Source organism: Cervus elaphus, chromosome 15, assembly GCF_910594005.1.
Source record: "Cervus elaphus chromosome 15, mCerEla1.1, whole genome shotgun sequence".
NCBI classification, from domain to species: Eukaryota; Metazoa; Chordata; class Mammalia; order Artiodactyla; family Cervidae; genus Cervus; species Cervus elaphus.
This window is the reverse complement of record NC_057829.1, coordinates 83,505,518-83,530,748: the sequence shown is the minus strand read 5'-3', so window position 1 is coordinate 83,530,748 and position 25,231 is coordinate 83,505,518. Positions and strand designations below refer to the sequence as shown.

The following is a 25,231-nucleotide window of genomic DNA, read 5'->3' as shown; positions in this document are numbered from 1 at the left end:
TCTGACCTCGTGTGGGAAGGCGGCCCCGCTCACTGTGTCCTGAAACCTCAATGATGCCAGAGGAGGCGGGCCGGGCCTCCTCACCCAGAGCTGCTCCCCCCATCGCCGCCCCAGGGGTTTTTCCATCTCCAAGTCCCTGCACACGCTGCACAGGGGTTCTAGGAACCCTGCGGTCCAGTGAGCAGGGCTCACTGCTGGCCTTGGAGAGGGAGTTCTGGCTGTGGACTCTGCCGGACCTCGTCCAGCTGGGGCCAGACTAACTCTGACTGCTCTTCCCAGGCTTCTGGCTGTGATCTTCAAGCCCGGTTCCGACCGTGATGCGTGGTGATTTGTGCTTCTTCACGTGGGAGACCTTTTTGTCTGTGAACACCCATCTCCTTTGGCATCCATAGCTCACGACCTGATTCAGGGCGTTAGGATTTGGGGAAGTGTTTTTACCCAAACCTGTTCCTTGAAATCTCTCTGAGCCCTTCTCTGCAGATGGAGCTCAAGACATATATGGGGTCAGTGGAGGCTGCGGAGATGGTGTTACTGGTGGGCCCTGCAGCTGAGGTCAGCGTGCTGCGGAGGTAGATTCTGCAGGCTTTTCATGTTTACCTTTGTCTTTTTTTTTTTTTTTTAAACCTTTTCGTCTTTTTGCTTCTGCTGTTTGCCTCTGTGGCCCAGGCACTTAGGTGTGAAGCCTCTTAGAGCTTTATCTGTCCATGAGGCCCCTCTCAGCTCCAAAACTAATGACCGCTCAGTTCCTTTAAAATATGTATATATATATATCATTAAATACACACACACACACACACACACACACATATATATATATGTTTACTATGCTCATAGTAAACCTTGATCATAGAGTCTACATAATAAAATGTAAGCATGATTCCCTTTGACAAAAGACTGCTCAGAAGGCTCAGAAATGTTTTCATGTACACTAAAAAGACAATAGAAATTCTGTGTTAAAAATTGCCTTCTTCTTGCTATTATAAGTAATACTAATACCAATTTCCTATTCCTGGAATGATCCTCAGCCCCTAGTCCATGTTTGGACATCTTCTCAGGTTTCCTGCCTGCTTTATAAGGGCAGTCTGGGTTTAAGAAGCAGAGAGTCAAGGTTTTTTAAGTAGGACGTTCCCTGGGAAGTCTTCTGGTTCCCTGTGGGAATGGTCCAGGCTCTACCTTGAAAGTTCATCCTCATTATATTTGTTCATCTTGGTCCTTGCCACCTTGATTTTAAAAATGTTTGTAAGCACTGCTAGGGAGAAGGGTTGATGTGAGAGTCATGTAGGGGACAGAACCAAATTTGAGGGATCACGTCAAACCTGATTCCAGTTCTCTTGGGCCGGTCTTGTTCATGGTTTAGAATGAAGTGATGATCAGGCAGCCCGTAGTGGTATTTTCCTTTATAGAAACCAGCACAGGGAAGATAATATATTTAAGAAGTACCATTTTTTCAAATGCAGACTATAATGAATGAGCGTAAACTGAGAAAACTCAGTAAAAGCCTGCAGTCTGCTGGGGGGTGGGGGATGGGGAGTGGAGCTTTCCCACAAGATTGTGAATAAAGAGGTATTTTTCTTCCCTTGACTCTTCGTTTACTAGTTTCTGAAACCAAAGTTGACCTGATCATCAACTGGTTCTCAGAAGGAATGGGGAAGAAGTAGACGGTGGTCCCCAATGCCTGGGTCTCTGGTTACCCTTGAATAAAGGCACTTGTTGCTGCCAGAATGCTTTTCACATTCAAATCCTAGAGCTAGATCCTTGACGTATTCTCCTTTACATTTCAAAAGATAGAGCTGATTGAAGAGCCGATTTTCCAGCTTTTGTGGAATTTCATAACCGTAGCATTGATTCACCATCTGAGCTGGTATGCCAGGAGGAGATTGCTAATCTGGGGCTCTGCTACAAGCCCAGGCAAAAAGACAAGAATGAAGCCCGTGGGGGTCTAGCTCTGTGTCCTCAGATGATACACTGAGGGTTTAGGGCAGAAAGAAGACTTTTTATTTTTTTTTTAAATCAAGCAATGTCTAAAAAATGTTGTTTGGAAGTCTGGTTTTAGGAACATACAAGTTGGATGAAATCTAGCACATACTGCCTGGATAGGAGGACCGAGGAGTTGGAATCCAGCTCCTAAATGTTTGGTCCTAAATTCATGACTTTGGCCAACCCAGCCTCTCCTTGCTTTCTAAGAGCTGACCACTGGCTGGGTTCTGGCCGGCTCCCAGTCTTCTCAGGTGGAGCCAGGATTACATCTTTGTCTTTGCATTTTGTATCCAGGTTTCTGCTGAGTCCAGCTCCTCCATGAACTCCAACACCCCGCTGGTGAGGATTACAACTCGCCTCTCTTCAGCTGCAGACACCCCCATGCTGGCGGGGGTCTCCGAGTACGAGCTTCCAGAAGATCCCAAATGGGAGTTTCCGAGAGATAAGTGAGTACGAGTGGGAACATATCTCCCAATGAAGACTTAAGTATAAATGGGGACATGGGGTTGACGTTTTCTGTTTATGGCTGTTAACTGCCAAAGTCTTCTTGTGATGACGTCAACCGGAATGGGTAAGATTGTATTTCTAAATAACCAACTCCAGGAAAAGCAAAGAACTGATTCTCTCATGGACTCTTTTTTAATAGTTCTTTTAAAGCAGAGCTACTGAGCCATGGTCCCCAAACAAAATGGTACCTTGTTAGTATTTTTTTCTTTCTTTCTTTTTTTTTTTTTTTTACTTTCTAGATAATTTAGATCCAGTCAAGTGGAATATAAGTGGGATTATCCCATTTATAAAACAGAATTGACATTCTAACTTCTGGTTCCTAGAACATGACTGTCCTATGGTTCATTTCTTTAGAGAGATTAGATATGGAATATAAATTGCCTTAAGAATCTTCACCCAATAGTACTGTTTTTAATAGTTATTGATATAATACTGGGCTGAAAATCTTCAAATATGGTACCCGCCATTGAATTTCTTATGGTCCATAATATTTTCCTTATTGGCTGATATAGAGGTGTTCCAATAAGATCAGTCCAAGTGTGGCCACCTGGGCTCTGGTGAAGGCATTATTGAGAGCTGTATATTTCTTGGTCTCGCTTCAAGTTCATGGACTTTGGATTCTCTTGGGCTGGATTTGAATCCTGGCTATGCCAGCCAGTGGCTGGGCAACCTTATATGAGTTACCTGATTCTGTTTGAACTTCATTTCTATAAAATGAAGGTCATAGTATAGACCTCCCAGAACTGAGCACAATTCTTGGCTCATGTGAATTTCCCTTCATAACTGGTGAGATCTGAACTTCAAATCTCAGCAAGATGGGCATCCAGCCAGTGGACAAATCTTGGGCTACCAGCCCTCCATCTTCCAGCCATGGGCCAGCCCCCAGGTTTACCTTCTGAAGTGAATATGATGGTCATTGAAGGGCTGTCAGCTCATTTCCAGGGTCTCTCTTGTAGTGATTAGAGTCTAAACAGCTTGAGAGTAATGGAAGGTAGAAATTGCTGACGCTACATCTGCATCGAATCAACTGGAATAAGCTTTTGACTTGCTTATGTACAGCTACCCTATTAGTCTTGATATTTGCACTGTCTTCTTGAGGTTATGTCAGAGAAGTGTCTAATGACTAGAGAAGGGACTCATGGACAGATTTGGAAATACAAAGATAAGATTTTTCAGAGATTGGATGTGATGAGGAGCCTTGCTTTGGAAGGAGAGGTAGCTAACATGGCACTTATAACCTTGACTCACACAACTCCAACTGGCTTTGTTTCCTAACAGCTCATTTAGAGATATTAATATATGCCATAAATTAGAGCCAAATTATTGTACCGGTGTCATTTTGTTAGAGTGTTAACGGAAGTGACTTCCAGTTTGTGTGCTGTTCATTCATTCATTCAGGACTTGTTTACTGCATTCTTAGCAGTGAGGCACCAGAAAAAAGCAAAGAATGATTTCTTCACCTGTGGAGTGTGAGAAGGGGGTGTTTCTCATGCGCCAGGGCTTGACTAAACAAGTTGGTGGGTTCTTGTGCACATTCCTATGGATATAGGACTGAGTCGGGGAGCTGTGATCATATTTTAAGAAATTGCAGCTCCCGCGTTCAAGCCATAGCTTTTGCCACTTGTGACACCACCGGCAACAGTGGGAGTCTGTCTGCCAGCTCCCACCCGGAGTACCCTGAGTGCGGAAAATCTGAGTGCTAAGCGTTTCAAAATAGTGTTTAGCACAACCATAGGTGGAGCAGATTTCCAATGAATGAAGGCTATTTAGAAGCAGTTTATTAGATTGGAGGCAGACGTTGTACAAAGAAAGGATTGTTATGTTTGTAGTAGCAGGGCAATAGGACATAAATTAGCCATTTTTCCAATGCAAATGTTTATTTTATGCCAAGATATTAAATTTAATTTTAGCTCAGGGTAGGAAGGGAATGACCTCAGCATAGCACCAGCTACTCTTGGTCTTTGCTTTAACTTTTTCAAACCATTGCGTACTTACCAAAAATACTGCTTACTAGTGGCAGCTCAGTACTTTGCTGTGTTATACTTAAATGAAAAAACCACATTTGTAAGTATTCCAAAGTTTCTTCCATTCTTTTGGTTTTTGGAATGTCCAAGGAGTCTATATGGCTTTTAGCATGATGCATGTAGCACTTCTGACCTTAGAAATTTAGTTTGTTGTGTTCACTTTGGATTTTCTTCATTATTAATTTTGGGTAGTCATAAGGATTTCTAAACTAATATGTCAGAAAAATCCCCCCTCTCTCTAGAGTTTTCTTTTTCCTTTAATGAAAAAACAGAGATTCCTTGAAATGCGTTTAAGATTCATATCTTGTAACTTGGCCCAGGATGTGACCTTGAAGTCCATTGGTATTTAAATAATAGTGATTTTTAAAGACATCACTTCACAGAGACAAAAAAAAAAAAAAAGTTTAACGGTATTTTTTGAGACATTCTAAATTACAAATATTCGATGGGCTCAAGATCAAAGCTTCTCCTCATTAGCACTTAGGAAAGCTGACCACCTGACTCGCAAGGATACTTTCCTTAAAGAAAATAAATCAAGAATACAAATGTGACATTCAATAGTTGTTCCAGCAGTCACTGACATTCCCTAAAACGTCACTAAGAAAATACTCAAGTGCGTGTGTTCCCCAAGTCTCATTAGTTCCATATGATAAATGCTCCATGCTTTTGTAAGCTGCTGAAAGATTTTTATATTGAGTTCTGGAATTTCCCTCGCTGTACCAGATGCCATGTACTAATCCTCTCTTTACACATTCAGGCTGACGCTGGGCAAACCCCTGGGAGAAGGTTGCTTTGGGCAAGTGGTCATGGCTGAAGCAGTGGGAATTGACAAGGAGAAGCCCAAGGAAGCAGTCACTGTGGCCGTGAAGATGTTGAAAGGTGAGGGGGTTGGTGTGGGGAGGGAGGAGAGGGGGGGTCGCCTTATCAAGAATGTTCCTTTTGTGTGAACTCTATCATGGCACGGGGTCAAAGAGCACATAGTTGACCTAGGGGTTGAGAAGTTTTCAGTGTAAATCAGCATCTCGGACAGACTATTTATCTTGAGCAGTGTGCACTTATTAAAAAGAAAAGCCAGTTCTGTTAGAAAGTGGTAGCTCATTCCCTTTATATTTGAAAATGCTTAGAAAGCATTGACTCACGTAGAATTGATTAATTTAGATGAGTTTTGGTACCTTGGATGCAGAATACAAACCTTAGCTTACAAATAAAGGGAAGTTGGCCTTTTTAGGGGGAGCCAAGAAGGCTCAGAGAGAGGAGGCCACTCTTTCTTCTTTGCAAGAGGAACAGAGCAGGAATGGCCCTGGTCTGGGGGGAGTCGCTTAGGAAGCTAAAAGGGAGCTCACGGCATTGATGCTGGTACAGAATTGCTCACACGTTCAGGGACGTGTGAGCAATGACCCAGAGATGTAAACGTTGAGAGGCGTTCGTGGGAGCCTGAACATTTCTGTGTTAACCTTCCAACCCTGCTCATGCCTACAGCCAAGGAGCCTGAAGACCTTTTAACCATTAACTTCATCTTCCCACAGTATTCTTTTATGAGAGGAGTTATAGGGAACGGTTACATTATAAAGCCCATTGTAGGCATCTCAGAAAAGACACCCCAAGCAGAGTTTTTCCCACATGTCCTGGCAGAGAGGTCTGAGTGTGTGTTGGGCGGGGGGGAGTGTCACGCATTGTGGACACCCAGGAATCAGGCTTTTTCTTTCTTTCGTGGGATTTTGAGTCATCACATCTCTTCCTGAGAGGAGGGAGCAGGGTAGAAATAGTTGGAAAGGTATTGGGTGTTTTTTTTTGGTTGTATTTCCTTAGCTCTGTATCTGAATGGCTCCCCAGGAAAACGAGGACATTTTGAGCTGCTCCCCACTTTGTGTGTGATGCCTGGGAGGACCACAGACATCAGCTGTGGCTGTTTTAATATCCAGTGGGCATCTCGGAGCTTAGAGAGGACCCTGTGTGTCTGAGCAGTGGAGCCTCTCCCTCTGAGGGGCACGTGTGCACTCCTCCATGGGCGTCCGCGTGGATTTTACGCTCCAGGCACTTGTGTTGCTCTTACTTTTGTGAAGCCAAAGAGCTTTATGCAGCATGGCTTCTATCCATGACCTATCCTCATTTTGGGAGTAAGCCCAGATTTTCCCATATTGAATTAGTTCAATTCAGGTACCTGAGGAAGAATCTTGCCAGTTTTTGGAAGCTTAACTGCGAGCCAGGATATGCAGGACCTAACGTGTTCTTGTTTGAAATTATGGAGCAGAGAGGTTTTTAAAACTTTAATTATTTTAGGATGGGAATCCCAGGCCCTTGGGAAGCCCATGGAAGGCGAGAACCTTCATCCCTTCAAGCTGTAGGAGCGCGCGCAAACACACGCGCGCGCGCACACACACACACGCACACACACTTTTGTCCTTGGTACGGGGACTTTTGTCCTTGCCTGCATCCATCTGTGAATGCCCTGTGGGCTTTGAGGGCTCAGCTTAGCAGCCTGTGATCCAGAAAAAGTCTGAAGTATATGAAATGCCCCCATCTCCTCCTCTTCCTCCTCCTCCACAGAAGTCCTCACAGTTGCTTTCAGGCCCCATGAAATTTGATGTGGTTTTCTGAGGTACCTGCGATCTGCCAGAGGATAGAATTATTTCACAGTAGAGAAGAATGCCTCTGTATCTGTGAGGTTTGCTGGGAAAGAATTGGCCTTAGAGTTCAAGGCGTATACAGTTGTCCTGACTTTTGACGCTATTGACTCCAAATTAGCTGTTTGACACGGAGGAAGGCAGTTCTCTGGGCATTTCCTGCTTTACCAGTAAGAGGAGAGAGGTGATTTGGAAAGTCTTTTCTGGTTCAGAAATTCAATTTCATGTTGTTTCAACCAAATGTTCATCAACTAATAGTAGCAAAACTGATCCGTAATTTACCTAATGTTCTAGATGATGCCACTGAGAAAGACCTTTCTGATCTGGTGTCCGAGATGGAGATGATGAAGATGATTGGGAAACACAAAAATATCATAAATCTCCTTGGAGCCTGTACTCAGGATGGTGAGTAGGAGGAAAAAAACGCATTCATTCACGTAACCCAGGGTTCAGCATCCATATCATTTTAGAAGTATATGGATGTTTAGATCTTGCTCCTAGAGCCTCCTAAGCACGTGTTTAAAGTTCTTTTTAAAACCCCCCTCAGGAAGGTGTTCCTGATGACCATGTCTGGGGTCTAGGGGGAAAGGTGGATATTGGGCGACCCTGGATGGGAAGGCCTATAGGGTCCTGCTGTTTTTTGGACATAACCTAGAGGGTGTTTGGAAAAGGCCATCTTGTTATGTTTGTTTAGTGAGTGCTAAGAGAGAGTTACCAATGTAAGATCCTGCATTTTGGTTGACAAGTTCTTCCCTTGAAATGGGATTGAGGAACCATGTCTTGCTATGGGTGAGCCCCCAGGAGTGGCTGTAAAGAGGGGAGATGGACAGGAAGGACATGTTATCTTCCTCCAGGGAGTGAGAACCCTGGCTTCTCTCATAGATGATCTGTGTCACTTTGGGAACCAGTTTAATGATAATTAATAAACTTAGAATGCCTGTTTTTTGCCTTGGCAATTTCCTTGTGAGGTCTCTACCAGGAGTCAGGAGACTGTAAAGGGTTATTGTAAATATTTTCGGCTTTGTGGCAGCCACCCACCTCTACTGCTGGAGTGAGAAAGCTTCCACAAACAATACAGAAATGAATTGGCCTCGCTGTGTGCCAGTAACATTTACACACGAAAACAGGCTGGTCTCTGCCATAGGGACATTATTGCATGTGTGTGTAAGGAGCCATGCACTAGCTTGCAGTGTTCATTGCACAACATTTGCAATGGCCCAAACCTGAAAACAACCCATCAGGGGAGTGGATAAATACAGCATGGTATATTTATATGATAGACTCTATGTAAGTGTTGAACGGAATGATCTGAATCTATTTTTTATCAGCCTGACTGGCTTCCAGAAAGATCATGTGTGGGGGGAAACTGGTGCAAAGCTGTGTCTTTATTACTCATTGATGTCGCTAAAAATAATACATCGTTTATTGATACATAGGTGTTTGTAAAATCTTTAAAATTAAATGAGAGCAGCAAATTTAAGGTAGTCGCTGCTTTCCAAGAGGGGGCATGACAAGAAAGGGGCACTCACTGAAGCATTTCTGTTTTATGAAAGACTGTTGAGTCCACCTTGACCAGCTGTCAGTTGTCATTTGGGGGGCGATTAGAAGGCAGGTGTTCTATTTTTGTGTGTGCCTTTCTGTATGTTTAAATTAAAAAAAAAAATAATAAAGCACTGGGTTGTAATAACTAAGAACTCCTTGGCAGAGCTGCCCCAGGGCAGCTCCAGGGTCTACTGCCTCTCCAGCTAGCATTTTCCATCCACAGGGCCGCTCTATGTCATCGTCGAATACGCCTCGAAAGGCAACCTTCGGGAATACCTCCGCGCCCGGAGGCCACCCGGGATGGAGTATTCCTATGACATCAGCCGCGTTCCCGAGGAGCAGATGGCCTTCAAGGACCTGGTGTCGTGCACCTACCAGCTGGCCCGGGGCATGGAGTACTTGGCTTCCCAGAAAGTGAGTCCTTCCCCTTCTCCTCGGTTGGATGGATTCCAGTGAAAAATGTCTGAAGAGAACAGGCCATTTGGATGGGCTCATTTGCCGAGTCAAGCCCTGGCCTGTCTTGTACAACCTGGAAAATGTGTCTTGCATTATTCATACTGGGGTTTGATGAACTCTTTAACAGCCAGAGTTGCATCATAGACCTGTAGCAGCACCACAGAGTTGAGCAGAGAAGACGTCTCTTCTCAGAGACGGGGCTGGCCAGCACCCTTTGGGGAACCAGCTTTCCAGGTGGGCGGCAGTGGGTTAGGGGGTGCTGCCTTTGATGCCGATGATCTTTTGGCTTTGTTTTGTGGTTCTTGAGTCTCTGGACGTGGACCTCGGGTGTCGTCCCTGTGGTTTTGAGTTTGAAATGATGTTAAAGATTCTAGGAATGGAGATCAAATGATGGGGTGTTTTGGTAGCATCGAGTGCCAGGTATTCTCTGGATTTATTTTGTCTCATTTCGCGAGGTGACCCTCTGCGGTTAAAAGTTGGCCGGGTCCCCTGAGGTGAATCACTTGCATTCCAAGCATGCTGCACACAGTTGGAACTTGAAACATCTGAGTTATTCTGAAAGCAGTTAGACGGGTGCCCAGATGTCCCCTGGGGCACTTTAGATTGGCCCCAGGCACCCTTCCCTGGCCCACACTTCGGGGAAGAGCCACAGCTTCTTCCTTGGGCAGAGGTGGACCTGTTCTTATCTGCTCTGGAATGTCATGAAACACCAGTAATTCCTTGGGTCTCCAAAGAAGTGAGAGCCTCTGGTGAGTGTGGACCCTCTGTCCCCCCACTAGATCTTGGCCATGACGGTCATTGATGGGACAAGGCGGCCCCTGTCACGTCACACCACGTAGTGATTCAGGAAGGGCCCCGGGGCACCTCGGCCCCTGCTGTCTGTAGCCAGGTGGGAACACAGCCAAAGTTACCACGTGTTCTGGGTTTTTCTTCTTAGCAAAAGAGTCCAGAGTTGAAGATTTTTTTAAAAAAAAAATTGTTTTTTCCTGTAAAATCTCCCAATGTATAGATTTTGGGAAACCAAGACAGGATGGAGTTGTGTGCGTATGTGTGTGTGCAGCAGACTTTGCCAGCTGACGAGTCAGACAATCAGATCCAGAATGTGGGACATTTGACAAGACATTGCTTCAAAATGTCAGAGTCACAAAAGACCGAAAAAAAAAAAAAAATCCTGCAGAGAGAGTTCCAGATGAAAAGAGGCTGAAGAGTCATGACAACTAAATATACATGTGCGATCCTGGACTAGGTCCCTGTTCTGGGCGGGAGATAAAGGGACAGCTTTTGTATAAACCGTTTATGAACATTTAAAACAGGTATATGGACTGTATATTAGATAATGTGACTGTTTCAATGTTAAATTTGGGGGCAGTGACAGAGGTCTTGTGTTAGCAGGTAGGAGATACCTGCTAATGAAGTCTGCAACTCATTTTTAAGTGGTTCATCCATAAACAGTGTGTGTGGGGAGTCTGGGGATAGAGAGAAAGGGAGAGCAAGGAAGCATAAGAATTGAATCTGGCAAACGTGGATATCCATTGTTCTATTACACCTTTCCTGTAGCTTGGAACAATTGCTAAGTAAAACCCTGGGAAGACATGCTGCCTGCAGGCTGCCTGGTCTGACCCTCTGGTCCTTGTTGCTCTGTCCTCCTGCTCTGGTGTGGAGGGGGGAAGATTTTGGGGTCTCATCAGGGAGCTGCTCCTGATACAAAGTGGTAGAAGGCTGGCCTGGTCATTTTATTAATCCTTCAGCAAATATGCCTGAGTGTTCCTGATTCGGATGCCTGATGCACTGGGTCAGGCTCCCTGTGAGGTGACCGGAATGGACGCTGTCCTTGGCCTCTTGGAGCAGGCACTGTGGGAGACAGCAGGTGAAATCAACAGTAAACATGGGCATAAAAATAAGCATGTGAAAGGCTGAGAATCGTGCTGTGGAGGAAGCCCCTGGTGTGTGGGCAGGAACGGGGCGGGGGGGACTCGGGAGGTTTGGGGACCAAAGGTGATGGCTGAGTCCTCCTGCAGAGGGACAAGCTGTGTGGAGGCAGGCCCTGCTCATTCAGAAGGTGACAGCCCCAGGCAAGACTTGGCTCTGGGCACTGGGGAAACCTCCAAGGGGCTGCTGCTGCTGCTAAGTCACTTCAGTCGTGTCTGATTCTCTGAGATCCCATAGACAGCAGCCCACCAGGCTCCTCTGTCCCTGGGATTCTCCAGGCAAGAATACTGGAGTGGGTTGCCATTTCCTTCTCCAGTGCATGCTTGCATGCCAAGTCACTTCAGTCTTGTCTGACTGCGACCCTATGGACAGCAGCCCACCAGGCTCCTCTGTCCACGGGATTCTCTAGGCAAGAGTACCGGAGTGGGTTACCATTTCCTTCTCCCCTCCAAGGGGCAGTGATTTGGATCAGGTTCACAGTATAAAGGTAACTACTTGTGACCATTGTTTCAGCTAAGGTTTATTGACTCCGATAGACACCGGAGAAGTAGATTGGTTTGGGATATATTTTGCCATCAGGACAGTTAATGGGTTGAGTAGATACGGGAGGGAGAGAAAGAGGGACCAAAGATGACTGTTGGATTTCCACCTTGAGAAACTGGACGGTGGTGTGATGGTGGTACAGCTTATCAGGATGAGGAAGATGGGAGGGGCAGGGGCGGTGGCAGGAATTGATTCCCATGGGAAACCCCAGGTGCATTTCCAGTATGTCCGAGGGTCACTCAAGGGCGGATGTCCGCCAGGAAAATGAAGGCTGCAGCTCAGCTCTGGGGGGCTGGCGAGACACTGGAGCCAGTGAAGAAGGTATAGGTTCAGGGCATGGGAATGGATGAGTTCACCTTGGGCGGGGAGGTTGGCGAGAGGCAGAAACAGAAGCTTGGAGTCAAACCCCGAGAAACCTCTCAAATCCAGAGATTGACTTAAAGCGCAGGAAAAGATGGAGGAGGCAGCCTCAGAGGAGGAGGAAGAAACCCAGAATGTGGTTCACAGAGGTCCAGAGAGGTGTCTCAGGAAGGCAGAAGGAGGAGAAAGAAGATGGTTGAGTCTGGCTCGTGGAATGATGGTGGTCCTGCCCCGCCCCACCACCCATATCGTACCCTGGCCCCGAGCATCAGAGCCTTCCTGCTTTGCTCTGTGGTGTGGTGAAGAGAGAACTGAGGATCCGATGAACTCTGCAAAATGGGGAAAAGAATACGTTTTAGAATGGAAAACTGAAAGTACTCTTATTAGTAGTATTGTAATAATAATCATACTACTAATCACTACCACTTTTTGAGAGCTTAGTGTCCTCCCAGGCCCGGGGCGAACATTTTACATACAGTATTGTCCGTAACCCCAGAATAACTCAGAAACAGGTGTGTTTATAATCCCTGTCCTGTGGGTAAAGATGCTGGGGGCTGTTAGGAAACTGCAGGAAACCTTTGAGCCCACATGTGTGTGTCACTGTGCTCATTTCTGAGATGGGGACTCGTCAGTTCAGAGAATAAAGAGGCTGGACCCAGACCTGGCCTTTTGGTTTTCTACTCAACTATCTTGCTCTCAGGTACTCCCGCCTCTCTGGACCAAGAAAAGGACCATTGGAGAGGCATTTGGGAGTTGAAATCAAAAAGAACTCAGGAGGAGTGTGTAAAGAATTCTCTGTGTATATCTCAGGTGTATATGAAAAAGGCCAAGAAGATGAGAAGAAATGCTCCGTGTTGGGCTTCATTTGCCAACCCAGGGTGGAGTAGAGGGGACAGAGTCCTGTTTCCTAAGGCTTTGCAGTCATATGTTTCCAAAGCTCTTTGCCAAAGGCCACCTGTAATTAAGGACCTAGAACAGGTTTGGGCAGGTTCTAGATGAGGATCTTAAGAATGGTACCCGGAGTAGAACCTGCTTCTAAAACTGGAGGGCTTATTTCTGATAGTGGACAATGGAGAAGCAGGGGACAGGTCAGATCCTAACTCTGCCATACATATTCTGTCCCGGTGGAGGGTGATGCGTTTGTTAGAGACCCGCCTGAGGAGCTGTTGGCTGTGACACCTGGCTCATTGCTGATGGAGTGTAATGAGAAACTCAGTTCAATGGACATTGACGGGGTCAGGCTCTCTGCTGGGCGTGTAGAGATGAACCTGAAGTCCTGTGCTTAAGCTGGAGATGGACAAGTTAAAAGACGCTGTGATGTGTACAGTTATACAATGGGTGATGTGGTATTTGAGCCTTATCCCAGTTGTGTAAGCCTTTCTATTTTTAGTGCAAAGTACACTAATTTTTTTGATAAAATCTTAAGGACAGTTAAACCTCCAAGGTGTTTAACTTGAACAACTGTTTTTATTTTTGCTGGGTTTTTTTTTTTTTTTTTAAAGCTTAGCTTCCTTATCTTTAAAATGGCTATGGTAACACCCATCTCATAAGTTGTCTTGGAAATTTAATGTGATCAACTCTGCACAGACATCCAGCACACTGTCAGGGTCATAGAGGTCTTCCTTCCTTAGGGACCCGTTGACCTTTGTTTATTTTTTTTAAAAAAAGGAATATCAAATATTCCAAGAGCTCGTTATATAAAATGGTCAGCTCTGCACTGGAGAACAACTCGGATTTCTGCAGATGATGGGAATTTGGCCTGACGTTGATTATTTTCTTTTTCTTGGGTGTTGGTTCCAAGTCTCTTCTTGTTCAGCCCAGAGGGTGGGCTTTGGTGTTTCCCAGCCCCCGGGGACGCAGGAGGCTGGTGATGGATTCTGGCTTCCACAGTGAGAATGGAGGTCGCCATCATGGTGACTCAGAGTTGAGCCCTCATGTGTGGTCGGAGCCCCATGCACAGGGAGCCAGATTCTTCTGACCGCATGGCTTGCCAATCGCACCGTCTTGTCGGCGGGGAGCACACTGCCGGGAGAGTTTGGCCCAGGACTTGGAAGTTCCATTTGAAGAGGCCTCCAAACCAGGAGCCCGGCTCCCGCCCCGACCGGATCCCCGGGCAGCTTCTGGGAGCTCTTGCGTTTCCTGCTTCCATTCCGGCCGGGCACAGGCAGCCCGTGGGCTTCTCCTGCTTTCCCCGCGATGACCTTAGCCCGTCCAGGGGCCACAGAAGCCGATGAAAACAGGGAATAGTTGGAGGGTGGGCAGAAAAGAATGGTTCCTAATTCATTCTTCAGGGAGAGTTTGGCTTGCTCCTTTTTTTTTAATGGCCTGTTTCTTAGAGTGTCTAAAACCAGCCGCATCTCACCCATATCAGAGGGGTTGCTAGGAGTCTCTCCTTCATATAATAGTTTGCCTTTGCCCAGAACCTATATAAAAGGGTTTGTTAGGGATGTTTGTTTACTTCTGTCTACCTTGCCATTTCCAAAAATAGGAGGTTTTTGGGACCTCAGTTACTATGTATACTGATGAAATTTTGGTGTATTAAAGTACAACTAAAACGCTTTCAACAGCTTACAAAAGCATATCATTTGCAGAAAGGAAATATAGAAGTTATAAGGACTAGAGCTTTCTGAGGCTGAAGAGATCACATTAGAACCATGAATCGGCAGCCCTGTAGTAAGCATCTCAGCGCCGGGCCCCTGTGTATGTGGCAGACATAGGTTGGGCCCTATGTGGGATCCAGGTGTTGGGTGAGAACTGGACAGAGGATTTGGATAGACAGGCAGTGATTTTGATATAAGCCCGGAACAGATGTGACCAACTCCTTCAGAAACAAAATTTGAGGGAAACAGAAAAGAAGATGCAATAGGGCTAAGTCTGGAAGCACAGACACCGTTGTGCAGATAGTGTGGCCGTCTGTAGGGGATGGGGGTGGGTAGTGATGAGACCCTGGGCTAAGCGGGTGGCAGGGGGAGTGGAGCTGGGTGGACAAATTGGAGAGGCATTTGGGAGTTGAAATCAAAACTCGGGAGGAGTTTGTAAAGAATTCTGGTGTGTGTGTCACAGGTGTGTATGAAAAAGACCAAGAAGATAAGAGTAGAGACCTTGAACTTAAGGTGCCAAAGGGATGTGGCAATGCCCTGTAGCCTGATAAAAGTGAGAATCTGGATCCCAGGAGAGCGGTCAGGATATAGATAAGAATTTGAAGATCTTTCCTGTGTGTCTAAGAATGGGAGCCATGAGGATGTATGGAAATATATAAAATTAATGGGGCAGGTCCTCTGTTTTGAGGGAGAGAGGAGTTAAGCCAAGGAATCTGAAGGGGTGGGGAGAGAAGAGGAGAGTGAGCCAAGAGAAGGGATGGGGTGGAACTCAGCAGGGGGACAGCCTCAAAAATGAGCAAGAAAACAGTGTCCTGAACTGCAGAGAGGGAAAAAATTACATTTGAGTCTTCACAATGTGAAGGATGCCAGTCAACTGAAGTTAAAAAGGCATGTGGCTTCTTATCTACCTCTGCTTGTTGAAATAGTTGGGGTCTTAGTCTTTAATTAGAAAAGAAAAACCAATTTTTGACTTTAGTTGTGTCTTCTGTCTACGTTATAAGAAGTGCCTATGTTACCTTTTTGATCTTTGTGGCATTTTGAAACAAGTTTCTTTGTTTTTTTTTTTTTTAATTTCAGTGCATTCATCGAGATTTAGCTGCCAGAAATGTTTTGGTAACAGAAAACAACGTGATGAAAATAGCTGACTTTGGACTGGCCAGAGATATCAACAATATAGACTATTACAAAAAGACCACAAATGTGAGTCTATGGTGATGATATGGTGGGAGAGGGTTGGAGGGGTGGCACGGAGTGTTCCAGGTGAAAGATAATGTTCAGAACTAGAATGACCAATGCCTTTTTATTCCCGCTCATTTGCATTACTCCTTACCAACTTCTAAATAAGCAAATTCAGGCTTAACTCTTGCTAAGAGTTAAGACTCTTAGTAAATGTGAACTAGTCTTATATACTGAATAATCAGCCTCTAGGATCTTCATAAGCTCCTCATCTGGAAATTCCCTAGCAAAGATTGGAGCTTGGGAGTTTCTGGGTTAATTTTCACCTAGAAATGGGCCAGGGTGTGTCAACGTGCTAGGGAAGATGTATGATCATGAGGAAACGACCCTTTATCAACATGTCCATATCTGTGCATCTCCCACATGCTGTGTAGTCCCTTTGGAGCGTATTTTTTCGCTAATGACTCTCCACCAAAAACCATTAGAGTGTCAGCTCTTAAAATAAACAGGGCATAGCCCGGCTGGGGCTGCTAAAGTAAACCGGTTTTAATATATTGGGTTTTACATTTCTTCCACACTTGCAGGGCCGACTTCCGGTCAAGTGGATGGCTCCCGAAGCCCTTTTCGACAGAGTGTACACCCATCAGAGCGATGTGTGAGTAACTCCCTTGTTGCTGTCTCCTCCCTGGGGTTGACTTGCAGAAATCTTGTCTGTTCCTCGCCTTCCTTCCCTCTTTGGTGCCTGCTGCATTTCGCACAGGCAGAGAAGGTGCAGGAGCCAGCCTTAGAAAGGACGGATTTTCTGCCAGGCTGGTAACCAATGCTCTGTTACTAATCTGCCTGGCTTCAAAGCACATGGGAGGTGGAACTGCTAACCTGCTCCTGCCAGAGCGGAAGCTCCCCCCTTGAACTTACTCACGGATGTGCAAGTACAAAGCTGCTATCTAACTTGCCAAGCTGTTGGCGTGTCCTTCGCGTTCTTCAGCTTTTCCTTCTTGAGAGCGGTTTGTCGTATTTTCCCCATGCTAGGGTTTGTCCTTACAGGGGGAGGCTGGTTGGGACGAGAGCCACTCAGGGGATCTCCACAGAGCCTGCTCCCTGTTTATCCTTTGAAAAATGTCCAACCTCGTCTTTGCAGCCTTGATAACATTACAGCAGTAGACTGAAAACTACAGTATTTCAATTACGATACACCTAAAAACACTACCAGAGCTAGGCTCTAAGCGGTGTCTTAGAATTCTAGCTTTGGAAATCTGGTGGAAAGATGTTACCACTGGGAGTCACTGGGTGAGAGGTACGGAGGATTGCACTGCTCTATTTTTGTAAGTTCCTGTGAATCTATAATTATTCCAAAAGTTAAAAAGTCAGCTGAGCTGTTCTTACTTGTGTGGGTGGGAGGGCTTCTGGGGCAGGCATGGAGCCTGTGCCATGGCCACTGGTTCTCTTCAGCAGTCCTAGAAGGAGAGCCTTATGGTTTCCGGTTTTGCAGTGAGCTGCTTCTCTTGCTGTATACAAAACTGAAGGCAGTTTCATTTCTGAAACCCACCCTAATAGAATCAGTGAGGGTGTGTTTCCAGCTTAGAAGCTCATGTTAATAACACTGCATGAAGACGAAGAGTTTTGTTTGAAAGTGGTGGAAGGAGGAAGGAAGAACCGAATCTCCGTCCCTGTTTCCCCTCCCCACCCTCCCCAGAGAGTGATGGTTTACCATCACTTATCTGTTGTCTGCTGATGGAAAATCCCATCAGAATATCTCCTCTTCATCATCTGGGGATGCTTTCTGGGGGCAGGAAGGGGCAGGTTGGATGAACTGCAGGAGGGCCCTGGTCATTTGTCTTTGAACGTAAGAAGTGAGGGGGAGTTTGTTTTCTTAACTGGGTGTGTTTAGGTTTCTGTGATTCAGATGGGTTACTAATGCTGTTTTCTCTCCTCTTTGCAGCTGGTCCTTCGGGGTGTTAATGTGGGAGATCTTCACGTTAGGGGGCTCGCCCTACCCAGGGATTCCCGTGGAGGAACTTTTTAAGCTGCTTAAGGAGGGACATAGGATGGACAAGCCAGCAAACTGCACCAACGAACTGTAAGGGCTGTTGTCTCTTCTGATGCCCCAGGGGACCCACCATGCCACTAATGCTTCTCCTGGCTGGTTTGGTTTCCTAAGGCCCCCAGGTTTTTAAATATGTCCTGAGAAAAAGAATTGCTGAGACTTCCTGGGCTCAATCCCAGAACTGAGATAGTTCAGACAGGCCTGACTGTCCAAAAGAAAGAGCATCCTTCTGAGGTGGTATGGAGTGAGCTTTACACCACGGATGTGTTGGGTGCTTGGCCGAGGGCTCCCAGCTTTCCACAGTGAGCCCCACAGTTATCTTCCTGGGCCGATGTGCTGTCCTTGCTGTTCTTCAGAGTGAAAGGAAGATACATCAAGCCTTCCCTCATATACAAGCTTGAGATCCATGGGGCTGCCTCCATTTCTTATGAGTGGTCTGTGGCCTCTGCACTGTGAGTAGAGAGTGGGTGCTTCTGCAGCCTCTTTGTGACCATTGCTATCATAGATGGATTTTGACCACAGCCCTCAGGGTGAATGAACTAGTGTCTGCTTACTGATATTTTACCCATATTTCAGTGCAGAGGATTAAAAATTTGTCCAGGTGCTAATATAGTATATTAATCCTGATCTGACTATAAAACTGGTTTCGAGCAAAACCTACCCTGTACTTTAAGTGGAATTACTTGTGTTGTTGACAAGCGTCTTGTGCAGCAAAATCAGTGCTTTGAAAAGGAGTCTCTCCTCCCAGCTCCCAGTGTCAGCTAAGAAGAGGGATTTTTCCAGAGACTGTGGTCTCTTGGGTATTGTTTCATGGGGATTTTATATCAGTAATCCCATGAGTGCTTTGCGGTGCGTAGTGGGCGTCAGATGAATGGTCACATTTTATAGTATATTATATAAAGGCATTTATTGTGCTCCTTGTCATTCCTGGTGCTTTTTCTACTATAGAGGGTCTGTCGAAACCCATCGTCAAGATAAGGCCTGGGAACCTAGGCCTGTCCAAGAGTTAATCCGGAAGTGAAGGCATAGCCCAGTGACGACAGGTTAATTCATAAGAACCTTGCCTTAATGTTGTGCTTTTCAAACTTCAGTTTTTCAAAACTGAGGAACCTTTGTCCAGAGTGTCGGGCAGATAACAGTAGAGCAGCTTTGGTCCTGGCAGGGTGTGTGGGGAGGGAAGACTGGATTTCCACCCGCCCCTACCTGGCTCTTCCCACAATGTCCAGAAGTGTGGAAATGTGATGCCATGTTATAAGTCACTGCTACAGGGGTACCAGAAGTCAACCAGGAAAACACATAGAAGTGTTTTTTTGGGTTTTTGGCTGTACTGCATGGCTTGTGAGATCTTAGTTCTCTGGTTGAGGATTGAACCTCAGTCCTTGGTGGTGAAAGCACTGAGTCCTAACCACTGGACCACCAGGAAATTCCCAGAAGTGTCTTTTTAGATGGTGTAGATACTGTCCTAAAGCATTTTGGATAAAGTGGTTGTTAGAAAACGCCGCGGGAGAAAGAAAAAGCCGCCTCTAAGGACCGGTGGTAAAGGCCTTTTTATTAAGCGTCGCTCTCGCTCTCGGGCAGAACTCCCGGGGGGCTGGTGAGTGAGGAGACAAAGGGAGTCTGCAAGGTATGAGGGGTGGGGAGGGGTTTTATAGTCCGGGCAGGGCGTCCAGGCCAGGTCTTTTCATATAAGGAAGAAAGCGCGGGCTACAGCGGTGGTCAGTGTCCGAGGGCTCTGTGTTGGTACCTGATTGGACCAGGCTGCAGGGGGCCAGCCCCTGAAAGTTTAGCCAGCCTCCGGAATTTGCCTTGTAGCACTTTCCCGGGGGCATGCCCCGACCTTTCAGTGGTGTTTTTGTAAATCAAAGTGCCTTTCAGAGGAACTAAGTAGTGCCTCTTTTGGCAGAGTGGATCACCACTTCCTAATTCAGTTGCTAGGGAAGTTCTGATACATTTTCATAATTGAGGACATCTCTCCATACTGACTGTTAAGAGTGACTTATAGCCACACCCCTGGTCCTCAGGGAATTAATTCACCAAGGAAATCCATCTCTTCCAGGTATATGATGATGAGAGATTGCTGGCATGCAGTGCCCTCACAGAGACCCACCTTCAAGCAGTTGGTAGAAGACTTGGATCGAATTCTCACACTCACAACCAACGAGGTAAGAGCCTCCTTCCAGAAGCCAAGGGTCCTTGCTGGGGAGCCCCCGTGCAGCTTTTGAAATGCAGCCTCCCCAGTGGGAGTCTGGGGTACAGTTTATCATTGTTCCATGGCTTGGACAGAGTGAAACTGTGTTCCTCCCAAACCCTGAATTTTCTTGGAACTCCATCTTGAGAGTTCCGACTCACAGAAGCAAGACACAGAGGGCCCCACCTGAGGCCGCTCCTCACTGTGGCTTGTGGGTCCACAGTGTGTGTGTGTAGGAAGATGGGGAGGGGGAAAGAAATGTCCAAAACTGCAGCATTTGGATTTGAGTGGGAAGGAGCTGGGGTTTCTGTGCTGGTTGGATTCCTTGCTCTGCTCATTAGTGTGAGGGCTGCTGGTCATTACTCTGAGGGCTGCTGGTCATTACTCTGAGGGCTGCTGGTCAGTACTCTGAGGGCTCCTGGTCAGTACTCTGAGGGCTGCTGATGGTCCATTACCAATGAACTTGCCAGGATGAAGTGAAGTTGTGCCATTCCAGCTTCTATATAATGCAGGACATAGACCTACATGACCCTGTGTGATCATAGTGTAAACATGCACAGAGTCACTCCTTTAAAGAGTGACTTACAGGATTTTTAAGTGAAAACTTTTGATAAAATATGTATTTTCTATAAAATAGTTATAACCTATAACAACAAAAGAAACCGTCTTCTGTCACTCACTGTCCACACTCAGCCATGTCCGTGGCTACTTCACCATGCAGAGAGAGTGATCTTTGGTTGTGGAAAGAAAGTGATGTGAGCAGGAAAGATGATAAACCCATCAAGGCCAGAAAAACCCCACAATAGAGAGAAGTAGTATTTAATGAGGATATAGAACAGTGTTCCTCCAGACAAGGGGAGAAAATCCCCATAGTTGTCTTAATAACAACAGAAAAGGTTAAAACTGCCTAAACATTTTAGAAGGAAAAGAACATATTTATTTTAAAATAATGTATTTAATAGTTCAGATTGATTTTTTAAAAATAATTAAATGTTGTGATTTGAAGCCTTAAGCCAGCAATATTATCTGTGTGTCTGACTGTGGCTGATAAAGGGAGAGATTGCATTTAAATGAATACAGCTGACCTTCAGAAGTTAAAAGGAAAGGAACAGTTCAAGGGGGAAAAAAAAAAACAACCAACTTTCTTCTCCTGCCAAAATTGTTGTTTCTAGTATAAGTTCCTTTAACCCTAGACTTGGAATCCACTGATATCCCTAGGTTTTTTTTTTTCCCCTATCAGATCTGAACATTTATGGCTTCAGTTAGAAACTGAAAAAGCACTAAAGTTCCATTTTAATGATCCTGTGTCCATGCTCTATGCCATTTATTTATACATTTACATTTAAAGTGGGCCTGTTTTCACCCTGAAACTTACATCTAGCATCCTAAAATTAAAAAAAAAAAAAAAAGCAGAATGCCATATTGTCTAACGGATATAAAAATCGAAGTTCTTTCCTTCTGAAAATCATTACCACATGCTGGAGAAAAATGGTTCCATTTAGGACAAAATTTCATTTTTTATCATTGTAAGCAAAAAAGTTCTCTTTTGATGTGGTGGGTGTGTTTGTTTCCAGTCGTGTGGTTCATGCTGATGTTGTTGGAGCTGACACATCCCCCTTTCTTGGATGGGGACTCTTTTTCTTGCCAAACCTGTTGATAAATTATAAGGGGTGGTTTGGGGTTTTTTTTTTCCTGTCTGTTAAAATGTGTAGTCGCCAACATTCTGTGGGCCCTTCTCTGATAAAACTGAGGCTCGTTGTGCTGTGGTCTACACTTTTTGTCCCCTTCTCAGCAAAACCACGTGTCATGGTATACTCCTTGGCTTTTGGGGGTGTGAGCAGAAGCACCCCAACATGCTAGCCTGGATGCGGCAGTGAGACCCAGTAGTGGCCCAGTTTAGAAATCTTTTCATAGTTTGCAAACCTTTTATGTCAAGGGCCAGACAGTCAATATTTTTAGTTTCATACGCCTCTTTGTGGATCTCTGTAGCAACAGGCACAGACATTGTGTAAATGAATAAATAAATGTGTCTATGTTCAGATAAAACTGGATGAACCCTAACATTTAAATTTTAGGACATTTTACATACTTTAATACCATGAGATGTTATTCTTCTTTGGATTTTTTTTTCTTTTTCCCAACCATTTCATAATGTTAAAAGCCATTCTTAGCTCACGGGCCACACAAGAGCAGGTAGAGGATTTTCACCTGTTTTAAGTCGAAAGAAATATTAGGGGCCGTTGGGTAGGTTTCCCGGCAGCAGCACCACTAAGTGTTTCAGGGAGCAGAAGAGCCCTTTTTGAATTTCAAACCTGCAAAACTTTGAAATGTAACCTGCGTTTTCCTAAATGGTTCTTTTGCTGTCTACTGTGGATATAACATACATGAGTCTATCCAAGCCTTTTTTGAACCTGTTTACATTTTCAACTCAGAGAGCTTCTGAGAGTAATGAATTGCATCTGTGAAATTACCCGCTGAATGAAGACATAGTCCCCTTAAATTATCCTAGAAGCTACAATAGTAAAATGTAATTTGTGACATAAATATTCAGGGTCTCAGTGCTGGAAAGATGTCCTGGACTTCCACAGCTTCTTACATCTTCCCCATTTTGCTGGGCGTGGATTTGAACTGTGTGGTCTATCAACGAGTCCTGGGGTCTGCCCATCGAAGTGACCGCTCGGCTGGGTATTAGGGTTCCCCACTTGGCAATAGTTTGTAACTATTGAAGGGTAACCTAGAGGAGATAAAGTCGGGGTCTCAAGGTGGTCTTTGCGGGAGCTGGGCTGGGTGGGTCTCTCCCTGCTGGGGGTGCCCCCATCCTGTCCCTACTCCCATATCAACGTCCCAAGAACCTGTGTTTGAAATAAAAGTCTTCTCTTCGCTTCTTTCAGGAATACTTGGACCTCAGTCAGCCTCTCGAACCGTATTCACCTTGTTATCCTGACCCAAGATGAAATAAAACGTCTCTCTTCCCTTCTTTCAGGAATACTTGGACCTCAGTCAGCTTCTTGAACAGTATTCACCTAGTTACCCTGACACAAGGAGTTCTTGCTCTTCGGGAGATGATTCTGTTTTCTCTCCGGACCCCATGCCTTACGAACCCTGCCTTCCTCAGTATCCACATAGAAACGGCAGTGTTAAAACATGAATGGGCCTGTCCCCCTGTCCCCAAACAGGGTGGCGTCAGGAACTTAGCTGTACTGAGCAGGGGGGGCCTTGCCTCCAGGAGCCTGTTGTCTTGGCTTGTATATATGGATCAGAGGAGTAAATATTTGGAAAAATGATCGGCACACGTGTAAAGAATTTATCCAGTTGGAGACTTGTAATCTTCACCAGGAGAACAAGAAGGTTGTGGGGGCAATGGACTGCCATCGGCCACCACGTGCTCGTGACCCACTGTGGGTACTGGCTGTGGACCAGCCGGACTTGAGGCAAACACACGTTCTGCCTGCCTTGTGAATTTTGTAATAATTGGAGAAAATATATGTCAGCGCACACTTATAGAGCACAATTGCAGTATATAGGTGCTGGATGTATGTAAATATATTCAAATTATGTATAAATATATATTATATATTTACAAGGAATTATTTTTTGTATTGATTTTAAATGGATGTCCCAGCGCACCTAGCAAATTGGTCTCTCTCTCTCTTTTTTTAAAAATAGCTATTTGCTAAATGCTGTTTCTTACACAGAATTTCTTAATTTTCACCGAGCGGAGGTGGAAAAGTACTTTTGCTTTCAGGGAAAAATGATATGACGTTAATTTATTAATGAATTGGTAATATACAAAACAATTGTTTATTATTTTTTTTTTTCTTTTTCTTGTTTTGGTAATTTAAGTGGCATTTCTATGCAGGCAGCGCACCAGACTAGTTAATCTCTTACTTGAACTTAACTAGTTACCAGATCCTTTGAAAAGAGAAATATTTACAAAATATGACTAATCTGGGGAAAGTGAAGTTTTGGTTTATTTGTATTTCAACTCTGCTGTCAGATGATTGTCCTTTAACCACCTAACTGCCCGTAAAAGGGCCCATTAATGAGAAGGTGTGTTGCTTTGGTGCAGCTTGGTCATTGGGCCCATAAACCTCTCACTGGGCTTCCCAAGACAAACGGTGCCGGCGTTCTCTTAAAAAGATGCCTTAATCCGTTCCTCAAAGGAGGAACTCTCATCGAGATGCTAATAGAATGTTCTGTCCAGACGCTGGCCTTCTGCCCCCCTCCCTGCCAAGTTGCACATTGATCAGATTAGCCTGTATTCTCTTTGGCGAATCTTCATCACGGCTTCCAGATTCACTGGCAACAGAGAAGTCTCTTAGAATCTTCATGCCCCGTCGGAGAAAATGGAAACACTGAGTTGTTCTGCTGATAGTTTGGGGGATCCTTCCATCTTTTTAAGGGATCGCTTCCGCCTCCTCTGGCAGGACCTCACTGAAAGATCCCGCCCGATGCCAGCGTCGTCTTACTGCCATGGTGTTCGTTCTGTATGAACGTGTTGTGTTTTGCTTTCAAAACACCTTCTCACTCTGCTCTGGCTGTGCGACATGAATGCGAATGACACTGATTTTTAACGTGTTATGAAATTGGAGAAAGTATTTAATAAAACCTGTTAATTTTTATACTGACAATAAAAATGTTTCTACAGATATTAATGTTAACAAGACAAAATAAATGTCATGCGGCTTATTTTTTTAACACTCGTGTCTTACCAAGTGGTTTCCCGTGCTCGGAGGCATTGACTCGGTGCCGCGTGGTGTGATCGCCCGGAAGGGAGGCAGAGCTGGGGAGGTCTGTTGTTTGCTACAAACAGGTGACTTCTCAGAGGGCTTGGCCAGGACCCAGCAGTACCTGGGACAGGTGGATCTAGTGGAAAATCAGAAAAGGTTGTTCAAGTCCTGGCTTCATTGCTTCCTGGGACCCCAGGGAAGTCTGTGTTCCTTTCTGGACCCTAGCTGCTCCCGGAGGAGCAAATGAAGGGCATGGGAGAGAGCTTTGTGGCTGGGCAGATGTTCTAAGGATGGGAGGTCATCAGAGGGGAGACATTTAGAAGCTCTGGATACTGGGCACCTTGAAACCTTTTAAGCTGCCTTCCTCATGATGTATGGAAACTACACTTTGCTTCAAATTTTCAAAAAGACAACTTGAGCAGATTTTCAAAATAATTGTACTGTTTCCATGCCACCAAGAATCTGAAGAGGGAAACTGCATTTTTCCTGTTGACAAATATGTGTCTGTGACTTTTAAGGCTTCATTAGATC

General features: G+C 45.3%; 1 protein-coding gene across 17 annotated transcripts in view; it reads left to right on the top strand.

Annotated features, from left to right (window-relative positions):
- The window catches only part of FGFR2 (fibroblast growth factor receptor 2), a 105,506-nt gene extending 80,838 nt beyond the window's left edge, over positions 1–24,668 (top strand). For 14 of the 17 annotated variants that reach the window (XM_043926223.1, XM_043926222.1, XM_043926221.1 and 11 more), the window contains 9 exons: positions 2,272–2,423; positions 5,266–5,387; positions 7,427–7,537; positions 8,898–9,088; positions 15,640–15,762; positions 16,323–16,393; positions 17,678–17,815; positions 19,839–19,944; positions 22,954–24,668. In XM_043926223.1, the coding sequence (XP_043782158.1) occupies positions 2,272–2,423; positions 5,266–5,387; positions 7,427–7,537; positions 8,898–9,088; positions 15,640–15,762; positions 16,323–16,393; positions 17,678–17,815; positions 19,839–19,944; positions 22,954–23,118 (1,179 nt within the window). In that variant the 3' untranslated portion in view covers positions 23,119–24,668. Of the gene's footprint in view, positions 1–2,271; positions 2,424–5,265; positions 5,388–7,426; positions 7,538–8,897; positions 9,089–15,639; positions 15,763–16,322; positions 16,394–17,677; positions 17,816–19,838; positions 19,945–22,861 lie in introns of all 17 variants that reach the window. The other 3 variants (XM_043926224.1, XM_043926215.1, XM_043926214.1) reach the window with 1 other exon arrangement.
- The last annotated feature ends 563 nt before the right edge of the window (positions 24,669–25,231 follow it).